The sequence below is a fragment of the Podarcis erhardii genome (genome assembly GCF_964252035.2).
Source record: "Podarcis erhardii genome assembly, chromosome: 1".
Taxonomy (NCBI): domain Eukaryota; kingdom Metazoa; phylum Chordata; class Lepidosauria; order Squamata; family Lacertidae; genus Podarcis; species Podarcis erhardii.
This window is the reverse complement of record NC_138497.1, coordinates 98,052,859-98,065,278: the sequence shown is the minus strand read 5'-3', so window position 1 is coordinate 98,065,278 and position 12,420 is coordinate 98,052,859. Positions and strand designations below refer to the sequence as shown.

At 44.1% G+C, this 12,420-nt stretch overlaps 1 protein-coding gene and 1 long non-coding RNA gene across 9 annotated transcripts in view; one reads left to right on the top strand and one right to left on the bottom strand.

The window, feature by feature from the left end:
* Positions 1-5,020, bottom strand: part of LOC309348755 — a 64,893-nt gene extending 59,873 nt beyond the window's left edge. Inside the window, exon 1 of one of the 2 annotated variants that reach the window (XR_014159539.1) lies at positions 4,843-5,020. This is a non-coding gene — a long non-coding RNA (uncharacterized lncRNA). The remainder of the gene's footprint in view (positions 1-4,842) is intronic. The other variant, XR_014159540.1, reaches the window with a different exon arrangement.
* NCKAP5 (NCK associated protein 5) overlaps positions 1-12,420 on the top strand; it is a 647,162-nt gene that overhangs the window by 268,269 nt on the left and 366,473 nt on the right. Inside the window, exon 1 of one of the 7 annotated variants that reach the window (XM_081870241.1) lies at positions 4,425-4,762. The exons of 5 other annotated variants lie outside the window; for them this stretch is intronic. Coding sequence is in view for 1 of the 2 variants with exons in the window: in XM_081870237.1 (XP_081726363.1) it covers positions 5,067-5,215 (149 nt within the window). In the remaining variant the exon portion in view is untranslated. Of the gene's footprint in view, positions 1-4,424; positions 4,763-5,051; positions 5,216-12,420 lie in introns of those variants that run through there. One more of the 7 variants, XM_081870237.1, reaches the window with a different exon arrangement.

Below are 12,420 nucleotides of genomic sequence, written 5' to 3'. Positions count from 1 at the left end.
GGTCAGGATGCGACTCTCATGAACTACTGTAGTACAGACAACACTTTGGACTCTGAATTTGCTCACCTATTGGGAGAGCTCAGTGGACCATTCTCTATTTTTACAAGCATTTTTCTTCCACAGAAGCTATGTCTAAGAATTTGTGGTTCATATTATGATGGACCTTAGATTAAAGAGCAAGCTGCTAGCAAGAGTTCTCTTCCTTCCTGTTTGAAAAAGTGTAATGGTTTTTCTCATTAAAAAGAACCCCTCTGGATCAGACCAAAGGCCCATCTTGCACAGCATCCTGTTTTCACAGGGGTCAACTAGATGCTCATGGGAGTCCATGAGCAGAACACGAGTGCAACAGTATCCTCCCAAACAACAAACAACATTTTTGGCTGACCAACTTCTCCTACAATTTTGTCCATTACATTGGGCAATGTCCAGGCATCGGTACCTGCATGAACAGAGCTTTTTCTTTTTTATCTGGCTTGATTCTAAAAGCCATCACCACTACATCTCTGGATATTTACAGGATCAATCCCCTACACATTTTTTTCCTAACATGAAAGTTGAGGAGACAGTCAAGTTATAGCATGATTTCCTGTTGTGAAGTTACATGATGTGAAAATAGTGTACAGTATTACCAGACTTTTGAGATAACATGCTGTTATTTTTACTTTGTTAGATGTTATCTACTGAAAAGAGTAGAAATTCTTTTAATTGAGGGCTGTAGTTGGATCCCACACTTTTCTATGAACATTTGTAATAAAGAACCATGTGTGGGCAGAAGTATTTGCTTTTTCTCTAGACCAACTCTGCTGTTCCTACAGGGAAGTCATGCTAGCTAAGATGGAGCCAAGCAGATCCTTTTTACAAATGTTATTGGAGTACCATGAATTTACTTTGTCCACCAAACAACTGTCATGTGTAGGATGTAGCGGACAAAATCTGCTTTTATAAAACCCATGCAGACTGAAAGCAATCTTGCTTTTCTCTCATTAAGCTGCATTAATTGAGCCCCACATCAGTGTTTCCATTACTGTACCCAAAATCAATGCTGAGCTAACTGGCTTGTAATTAGCAAGGTAACTTTCGAAGCAAGGACTATTGATAGTATGATAACAGTTTGTTGCAATGGCATTATTATTTTTTATTATGTCAGAGGCTTAATGTACTGTGAATCCAATTACGAACTTTGATGTTTATTAACTGAGGACAAGGGAAACTGCTCTGTAGCCGCAACCCAGTAGGTCACTTGTGCATATATATGACTTTATTGTTTCTATTCTAAATCTGCTCTTCTGGGGGAGGAGGTGTTTATGTATTTAAATTTAGATGCATGCTTAAGTCCTTTATCGAAGTCCTTTACTCTACTTCCTTCCTTATAGCTTAGAAACTATGTTTCTGCCGTTTATTTGGATTAGCTTCCTTATCTTACGTTCTTTTGCCACTTCTAGCTCACTAGTCTTATGTGCATCTTTTATTTCTCCAGCAAGAGACATTCTCCTAATTGGCAAGAATACAGAGTCTTTTACGAAAATGCCGCCAAGTTCCTTCATTTGACATTTAATCTAAATAAGTAGACCTGGAAATCTTCCTGGAAGTAACTTTTATTTTTTTTGCAGACATAGCACAATAAATGTATATACACAAGAATCAAGCCCCCCCCCCAAAAAAAACGTTCTAAGGATTTTTGCACTTATCACCACATTATAAAAAGATGTAGTTACTAGGCAGAAGTTCTTCACCTACTAGTAGTGACTTTGTGTCTACTTAGAAATAAGATCTGCATGTACTTTTATAAAATACTGTGGAGATGAGCACCCCCCATTCAAACACAGCATCCACATGTAGAGGGGCCCCACTCTCTAAAAGAGTCTTGTTTTCATTGCCTTACTATGCCATCCAGGCAACAGAACAGCCTAGAAAACAAGAAGTCTCCATGTATATTTTATATCTTCCTCCAACCAACTCCATCTGCTCAGTTTTTAAGCTCCACAATTAGTAGAACCTCTTAGAGCGGGTTGGTGGGTGAGACTAGGACACACAGGCTGCATACACACCATACATTTAAAGCACCCCCACAACCCCCCCCCCAAATCCTGGAAAGTGTAGTTTAGGATTCCTAGGACCCTTAACAAATTATAGTTCCCATGATTATTTGTGTGTGCACTTGTGCACTTTAAATGTATGGTGTGTATGTACACAGATCTCCCATTTCCTTACAGGGACATTGTGGAAAACTTGCAGCACAAAGATGCAAACAAAGGTGTGTTTTTAAAAAAACAACAACACCACACAAATATTTCCAATAAAACAATTCCAAAATAACATATACAGCATAAATGTATCTAAACAGTATAGTGATACATAACAATGCATTTCCCTGATACTTAGGTCATATTGGGAACAGTACTATCCTTAAAAAGTAGTACAGTGGTACCTCGGGTTACATACGCTTCAGGTTACATACGCTACATGTTACAGACTCCGCTAACCCAGAAATAGTACCTCGGGTTAAGAACTTTGCTTCAGGATGAGAACTGAAATCGCACAGTGGCGGTGGGAGGCCCCATTAGCTAAAGTGGTGCTTCAGGTTAAGAACAGTTTCAGGTTAAGAACGGACCTCTGGAACGAATTAAGTACTTAACCTGAGGTATCACTGTATTTCCCAACTCTGTACTGCTATTACAAATTTGAAGGAATCTGTCATGAGTCACATATTTGTGTATACCTGGATAAAACAGGTAGTCAAATGGCCTGATTAGGTTTAAGTAAGCTTACTGTGTTCCTATTACGGGGCTTCAAGGCATATTTTATCCTCCCTGCCTCTGTCCCTCTTTGTTTAATATCCAGTCTGAAAAAGAATTCTTGAGATCTTGAAACTTGTTTCTGACACTTTGGTTAGTCCTGACCATGTCTCTTCACCAAATGAACCACCATAGTAGGGCTTCTTATCATTCTTTACCAGGGCTTCTGGGTCCTTAGTAAGGTCTCAGAAGCCCTGGGAAACTGCATTTCCCAGGGGTCTTCTGCCTAAAGTACTGCTAAGCATGGTCACCAAAGTGGGTGTCAGGATTCCTTACTAAGTACAGTGGTACCTCGGGTTACAGACACTTCAGGTTACAGACTCCACTAACCCAGAAATAGAACCTCGGGTTAAGAACTTTGCTTTAGGATGATTAAAGAAATCGTGTGGTGGCAGCGGGAGGCCCCATTAGCTAAAGTGGTGCTTCAGGTTAAGAACACTTTCAGGTTAAGAACGGACCTCCAGAACAAATTAAGTTCTTAACCCGAGGTACCACTGTATTCTAAACTTCTCAATTTCGAACATCAGCTGCATCACTAGTGTGCCGGATATTGTAATTGTGGGTGCATTATATATACATCAATAGATGGTAGACAAGCAATCCTGAAACTGCCCTGATCTTACTTTCCTGAAGGTTTCTAGACCCCAAAGGAGTCACTGCACTCACTATATAGCTTTGGAAATTCCACAGGCACCCTTCCCCTGAAAGTCTGAGGTGCCTTAGCCAGAAAGTGAGCCACTCAATGTTTTCCTCAAAGCCAAACTCCCTTCAACTTCCTTAGCATTTACAAACTCTTCCCATTAGCACCATTGCCCCCCACTCCTGCAACCCAAATGTCCTTTCGTACACTTGCTGTTACTTGACGTTAGGCAAGTTTGCAGCATTAAAAAGTACACAACCCTGTTAGTTTCAAACAATGCATGGGGGGGGGGGCTCCCACTTCCTCCTCACTTCTTGAGGAAAAAAGAATTAAGGCAGGCATCTTTCGCACCAGCTTGTTCCTCCAGAGCAAAACTGCTAATCAGATTAAGGTGCAGTAATTGTTGATTTAGTTAATTAGCAGGAGGGGGTTTATTGGGGGAGGGGTGACAAACGGAGCTGGGAACAGAGGGAGCTCTTGCGTGTGTCTTTTTTGTCGTTGTTGCAAAGTGGGTGTTATGGGGTGGGGGTGGGGAGGCACTTCTGCCCCCTCCTTCTCCCAGCCCAGCGCCTCTCTTTCCCCGCTTGCCTCTTACTTCGCAGGCACCCTAGTTCCCAGCACACAATAGCAGTATTTCGCCGAGAGCTCCCCTCACGCCCTCCCTCCCCTCACCCCCCTGCCTGCCTGCCTCCCTCCCCCTGACTTCCCTAACCCCTGCTGCAGGCACAGATTTGTCAGAGCCATTCAGTTGAGACTGATTATGATTGCAGCAGATGGGCTGGATTTGACAGCCCCGATCCTAAGCAGTTCCTTCAGGGCGGCGCGGGGAGTCGATAGGCCCCGGCCGCGGAACCAGCAGTTCCTGCACACGGCGGTGGCCGCCAGAGCCCCCTCCGCGCGTCCCCTCGAGGAGCCGCCGCCGCCGCCGCCGCCGCGCCTGAGTGGCTCCCCTCCCCGCGGCAAGTGTGCCACCTTCCCACCCCGCCGCCTGGCCGGCCCTCCCCGAGCACATGCGAGGCGGCGGCGGCGGCGGCGGCCCTGCCGCAGCCCGACCAGGAGCGCCAACTAGAGCCAGCCCGGCAGCGGGAGCACAACAAAGCGGAAGAAGCGGCGGCTAGAGCAGCGCGAAGAGGCGGCGAAGGCGGCTGATGCTCCGGGGGCCCCTCGCTGCTGCTGCGCCGCCGCCGCGGCCATGGGAAGTTTAGGAACTCGGGGCCCGCCGACGCCGCCAGCGACGGGCTCCTGCAAGGCTCCCGGAGGCCCGCGAGGATTATAGAGGCCCCGCCCCTGGGGCGCGCCTGCTGCAGAATGCCGCTCCGGAGAGCAGGTAAGAGGCGGGCGCCGGCGGCGGGGCCCTCCTCGGGCCTCACCTCTCTTTCGCACCCCCCCCCTCCCTGGCTTCCTCACCTGCTCGCCTGCCGGCTTCCCGCTCCAGTTCTGGACCCCGCCCTCTGGCGTGTGTCCCTCCCCCCCCCCGGGCCGGCGTCTCCTCCCCTTCACTTCTGGGTTAAGGGCGAAGTACGGGAGAGAGGTCGTGGGGGAGGGAGGGGACACTCGTGCGGGAAGCAAGATGGGAGAGCAGCTGACACGGGCACGCATGCTGTTTTTGCAGCGGTTCACGCGTGCAGTGCATGCACACCCGCGAAGAGGCCGGCTTGCGCGCGGGCGCTTGGTGGGAGCCTGAGTTGCATGTGCGCGGCGAGCGTGGGCAAGTGCATGGGGGCGAAGCGTGCTGCGTGCGTCGACGCCAGCGTGGGCGGCAGCTGCTCCCCTTCGCAAGGTGATTTGGAGGGAATGCCCTTCTTCCCGACAATGGAGCATTGGGGAGATGTCGTTTGTAGGTGTAGACACGTGCATATATATGTCTACGAGTGTGTCTTGTTTTCTCCTCCTGATTATCTGTAGGAACTCATTTGTCAGGTCGTTTGTTCTTTAACCGCTATGCAAACCGGTGTCACCCTCGGCACACATGCTACTGTGCAGATTAATGCACAGACACTAGGTCTGAGCAGCAGTGCTAGCCGGCTGCCAAGTTCTCAACAGCTTGTACAGGACTAGCATTGCTGTTAAACATGTGGTGAGGGGGCAACATGTGGGGCAAGGGGAATGGCAGCCAGACAGCTGCTGCATAGCACTTTGGCGAATCGGGATTAAGCACAGTGGCCCTGTTGATTTCCGAATGGACGGAGTAGTTAAGTCTACAAATAGGAGACACTTGCTTCTGTCAACTTCCTGCTGTTGATTCTGTCATTTGGAGTTCCTCCTGCTGCTGTCACTACTCCACCAGTTTTCTGAAGCTCCTGTAACTCTTACCCTTTTCTTGTCTTTTTTTAAATTACTGCCCTGGAATCTTTGCTCCTTCTGGCCCAGCATTTCTGTCCTTTCTGCTTTTTGTTACTGTTTCCATTTCTTCCTGCTGCTATCCGTTGCCCTTTCCCTTGCCTCTCATTTTCCTGTTCCTTCTGCTGTCCCTGCTCTGCTGTCCCATCTGCTGCTGCCCCTCTTTGGTCACTCCTCCTTTTTGCTGCTGCTGCTGTTGCTGAGGAGGAGAGCCCTACAATTGTATGCTCTGTTGCTACTGGCAACTGCATGTACCGAATTGCTACGCATCCATAAGCAGCTTAATTCTGATTGATAGCAGAGAAATATGATATTTTTTAGGATGACCAAAGAGAGAAAGGGGGGTGGGGAAGAGAGACCAAAGCTTTCTGTGCTCACATGTGTGTGTGTGTGTGTGTGTGTGTGTGTGTATTTGTATATAATTTCCATGATTCAGATTTTTTTAATCTTGGGGGGTTAATCCCAGCGGCTTCCTCCTTGTGATCTGGCTGGTTTATCTAAGCTGTTGGTGTGGTTGCAGTAGACCTTTATTTCTGCTCTTCATTATCTATGCCTCTGTTGGTTCAGATAAATGAAGCTTTTCAAGTAAATTTACTTCTGTGCTTGAGCACTGAAACCGACCTATCTTACTGACCCAGAAGGATTCTTTAAAGCTCTCCGGAAGCAATTTGTAAAGAAACCAGCTCACTCCAGATAATAGAAATATTAATTTCCCTTTCTTTCCACCCTTTCTTTGCCTGCCCCTGTTCACCTTCTCTTAAAAAAAAAAGGCAACTTTCCCCCAAGTGCTGGAAGGGTTATGATCAGTGCAATTAAATATCCTACATGATCTGGTGAGGCATTAATTACACCATATGTGTTTTGTGGGTGATGGGGCTATAAACTGCCCAGCTACATCTTTAAACATTTTTTAAAAATTTTGCTAAGCAGCTAGTTTTGTCTATGTACTGTGACTTTTAGTATTAAATGACAAAAAGTTGTGCCTTTTTACTGTTGAACCAAACTCTAATTCCCAACAGCTACTGCATCTACGCTAAGCAGCAAGCAGTACTGTGTGTGATGATCCTCATGCATTGTAAACATCACTTGGTGTAGTCATGATTCTATTGGTTAGAGTGCTAAAGGCACAACTGTAACTTTACATGATGTTGTATTGCAAGCCTGCATGCTTAAGCTTCCTGACAGGCTACTTTCGTAAGTGACAGAACTACTTAATATTTTAGTGATACTTCGCTACATGGATTTGGAACTACTTTACATGTTGCATTATAGAAAATCAGTCTAAATGAAAAAGAGGAACAACAATTGTTTAATCATAGATGCATTTTATTCAGAGCGTGCTGGTTAGTGATGGAGAGCTTAAATTGCACAGTTAGTTCCTACAACAAGTGCAATTAAGCAGAAATCACAGTGAGAACTGTAGTGTAGCTATCATTTAATCACATATGATTAAGGAACCAATCAAACCATGGCTTTTTGTGGGAATTGGAAAGCTGTGGTTTTGAAGATAGTTGTTTCATCACAAATGAAATATTGTCCTTGAAATAAATCCCATCATTTCTACCAGTGAGCACACATCATTCTATTTATGCCAGTACCATCTAACCTAGTCCATGAACATGGCCTGCTTCTATCCCTTCTTAATTACGTTGCTTAGACCTGCTATTCAGATGTTATTAGATACTCTCACCCTATTTAGCATACTTATGACAATTGATACATGAACTGGTTTATGATGTGCAAGAAGCAGTTTATACAAAGTTAGGCCACACGTCCATTTAGCTCAGTATTGTCTACACCAGTGTTTCCCAACCTTGGGCCTCCAGCTGTTTTTGAACTACAATTCCCATCATCCCTGACCACTGGTCTTGCTAGCTAGGGATTATGGGAGTTGTAGTCCAAAAACAGCTGGAGGCCCAAGGTTGGGAAACACTGGTCTACACTGACTAGTAGCAGTTCTCCAGGATTTTGGACAGTGGACTTTCCTAGTCCCACCTGGAGATGCTAGGTATTGAACCTGGGACCTTCTACATGCAAAACATCACCTACAGGCCTTCTCCATAAAGATGAGTTTATGGAAACTCTCCTATAGTGTCCTCCTATACAATACACTTGTTTGAATCCAACTGTATCAGTTACTGAAACCCACCTTTATTATGTTTCTTATGGTCTGTCTCTCTGTCTCTTTTCATCCATTAACTCCTTGGCATATATTTGGGAACGGAAGGGCTGATACAAGACTATTATTGTTATTGTCATTGTCCTTATTATTATTATTATTATTTATTGGAAACTGGGTAATGCCACTTTGGGGACATGTAATTTCAGATGCCTATGCTGTGAGCAGCATTGTGACAAGTCATGTGTTGCTTCTAGAATGAACATTTTTACAATACTGCACCTGATATTTGTTTTATAGTTACTCTTAACTGTGTTTTTGGCAAGATGTCACAGTACTGTTGTTCTCATAGTTGTGTTGATGAATAAATAAGTTGGCAGAAGGTATCACAAGTTTTGCATTAATTAAATATGTTGATTCATTTACTGCATGGAAGCATACTTAATTTTAGTGTCCCAAGATCAATACTCTTCAGGATTGAGCTAAACATTTTAGACATAGAGTTGCCTTCCCTATTTGCCTTCTGTATTCACTTGTAGTATAACACAATGGCTCAGTTTTCATGTCACCATAAGGCAAACCATGGCAAACTGTGAACATCATCATCATCATTTTATTTGTATACTGCCTTTCCACAGTTAAAAACAATGCTCAAGGCGGCTTACAACATGACAAGATTTATATAATTACAAAAGTCATAAACAATAAATAAACCACATAAAAATACACAATCAACTGGAAAACAATTTTCACATAAATTAAAATCTAAAACTAAGAATACAGCATTAATATCACAGTTTAAAATGGCATAGATAAAAAATAACAGCAATTTAAAGAACACACGCACAAAAAACAGAGCCCTCTCTGCCCAGCGGCAGCAGTTCTTATAGGCCTGTCAGGCCCCTCCCTAGACCAGGTGGTGAGTGGCAGGACTGGGGCCCACAGGCGCTCAGCAGGGGAGTCCTCCTGGGTAGCAGCAGAAGCAGAAGCAGCAGTTCTTATACGGCCCATCAGGTCCTGCACTAGGCAAAACAAGTTTCTTGGTACACAGGGTGAAGATTGTGGCCACTGATCGCTGCCTCACTACTAGGAGCCAAGCCAAACCATGACTTGGTTTAGCATTACATCCAAATCTGGGATCATGTATGTCTAGCTCCAAACAAAGCATGAGTGGCGAGCCACAAACAAATCTTGGTTACAGCTTGTGGTTTGTTTGGAGTGAGACCAAGCATGAGCCTGACTTCAGAAGCAATGCTCTTGGTGGTGCAGCAGCAGGAGGACTGTAAGAGGACCAAAGTGGCCACGATTTTCAAAACGTACACCAGCACACTTGGCTCCTTCATGCTAAACGGTAGTTTGGCATTGTATAATATGCAAACCATGCCAGGTGTGACCTCGTTGTGCTATTCTCCCCTCCTTGCACCTCCTTAAAGTCATTGGCTGTCAAGTGTAGGGAAATGCACTATACACTATGTGTGTCACATTGCACATGTTCTAGCACACATTATCAGGAAAAGAGGGCAAAATAACATAGAGTAGTGGCAATACTTTGTTCTGCTCCTTTGTGTGGAAGTTATGTGTGTATTGACTGTGAGGCTGGTCCTACCTTTAGGCAAAGTAAGGCCATTGTTTCAGGCCATAGGTGCTTGGAGGCTCCCTGGATATATCAAGGAGCACCTTGACTGTTGGAGGATAGAGATGTATGTGTCACATGGCCCATCCTGCACCCCATAGTTAACCTGGAAGATTCAACTTCCAGTCCAGTTGGCATTGTGGAACGATGGCAGTGCCATTCTATCCTTTATCACAGGCGTAAGTTTGTTTTGGCCTTGCCCTGATGGGCTACATCATTCCGCTTCAATCATGTGTGCTTATCAACTGGGGATGCTTTGCATGTTGAAGGTCCCAGGTTCTCTTGTTAGAAAGAGACATGGAGATGATAGGATAGTCTCCTGTCTGAAACGTTGGCAAGGTGCTGCCAGTCAGAGTAGACAATACTGGGTTAGATGGGCAAATAGTCTGATCTTCTGTAAGATAGTGTCCTGTGTTCTTCCTGTCAGTGTGCTTCCTCCATGAGCTGACAATGCTGCATGTTTATTCAAGTTCTTATCCTTGCCATAGAAAAACAATGGATAATATACACTGTCACCATGGTCTGAGTGGCTGAACTGGCAGTTGTCCTGTTTGTTAACTTTTTCTTTTCTTTTTTTAGTTCTGAAGCAGTTGCTATTTTGACATTATCTAAAATCCTTTGAGGGGCTTGTTTTTGTTTTTGTTCTTTAATAACACAGCAGCCATTAAATTGTATTTACATATTCTCAGAGGAATATTGTCTATCTTTGGATTCCAGGTTGCTTGGAATGATGAAACGGTTATTTGGTTTGGAAGCTGAATGACATTGGCATCTGTCCCTGCTATAATGATGGGTGATGGATGATAGACGGAAATTAAACTAAAAAAAAAACTTAATAGAGCAATCTACCCTCATAGGCAGCTTTCTCTGTTTCGATTTGCTTATTTTATTGCTGTTCTTCTTCAGAATTGATCTCAAGGCAGTTAATGAAACAATTAATAAAACTAAGTTAAAAATATAAAATCAACAACAAAACAATGATTATAGTAACATAAAAAAAAATTTAGTAGATGATATAATCCCTGATTTCCATAACCTTGGGCAATCTAATCAGTTACGCCAAAAGTCCTGGGACAGCTCAGTTGGTAGAAAATGAGACTTAACTTGAGAGTTGTGGGTTTGAGCCCACATTGGGTGAAAGATTCCTGCATCACAGGGCCCTTGTGGTCCCTTCCAACTCTACAATTCTATATAAATAAAGGCTAGGTAAATGCATACATTTTCACCTGTGGTTGGAAGCTTCAAAAGGTAAAAGCTGTTGCACCTCCATGGGGAGAGAATTCTATAAATCACAACAAGATCTAAAACAAAGACACAAAAAAACCAAACAGCAACAACAACCCCCCCAACAATTCCCCCAGCTCAAGTGTTTGTTCAGCAGCCTAAGCTTTTGTAGCTGGAGTCAGTCAGGCCCTGCCCTCACAAGTAAGGCAGGGAGCAGGTCTTCCAGGATTCACAGCCGAGATGGTCTTGCTGCACCTAGTTCCTTTTCAGCATTTGAGGAGTAACGCCTTTCTTCCAATATCCATTTTGTGCTTACAATTTAATGTCAAAATTGTCCAAACAGAAAGCTTGTAAATATAATTTATTTAAAATAACTTTCAGCTCTGGATAATATCCTTGTTTCAAAGTTCAATTTAGTACAGTCTTACCTCGGGTTACAGACGCTTGAGGTTGCGGTTTTTTCGGGTTACGGACCGCCGAAACCCGGAAGTACCGGAATGGGTTACTTCCAGGTTTCGGCGGTTGCGCATGTGCACAAGCGCTAAATCACGCTTTGCGCATGCGCAGAATCTCAACCCGCACATGCGCAGACGTGCCGCTGCAGGTTGCGAATGCTGTGGGTTGCAAACGTGCATCCCACACAGATCACATTCGCAACCAGAGCGTCCACTGTATTTTATATGCAAGTAATTTAACCCAAAGGATTGACTGCATACGTTTCTCGCCAAATGATCACCTGTGGAAGTAAATAGAAGCTGTGTGGTCTCCTAATGTGCGTGAATATGGAGCCATTGTGGGACTTTTCTGCTAGATAACAGCACAAGACATTGTGGGAACTGTTTGATGTGTAGGACTTTTGCCTGACAGTAGTTTACTTAAGATTATTATACTTTGCTTGGGGATTTGTATTTGCCAGGCACAATTGCATTTTTAGTTCCAGGCTTCTCAGAGTTATGGGACAGCGGGTCAGCAAAAATTACTGTGGGATTGTCAGATGTGACAAACCAGATTTTCAAAGCAAATAGCTCATAATTGATAGCAATTTAGCATTCCTTTTTATAGGACTTGTAATTGCTTTTAGTGGTTCTGTTTTTGACTTCATCTGTGATGTCCATCCTGGTATCATGTTTAATAACAACATTAAAAACAAAACACATGCTAATGTATCATGAGAAAGGTCTGAAGATTTCCTCTGAAGCCCCGCAACTGATGCACAGTGTTCATAAGGTTCTAAGCACAGCCCACGGTGGCATCATGAATGCTCTATGTGAAGGTGCCTCTCTTCATTCCTACTTTGACCCAGATGTTCTCCTCTTAGCACAGTTGGCAGTGGGAGAGAGGAAAATACCATGATTTGTCAACTAGCTGGAAGAAAATGGTTCTGCCCTGCTTTTGTGCCTCCAACAACAGTGTAATATGCATGAATTAATCTGTGTAGACTTCATAAATTAGTGGATGAAGCTTTTCATGGTTATGGAAATTACAACAAGCACAATCACTTTGTAAGTGCTGTCCATCCATTTTAAGGTAGAAATAAATTTGCTCTTGCAGCCAAACAAGATGTAATGCTGAAACCAGTCATCAGATCTTTTGACATTGCTTTCTGTGCTTCAGAGCAGCTGCAGAGTGGATTGCTTACTTGAGTGGGGAAGCAGTGCTGGGGGAGTGT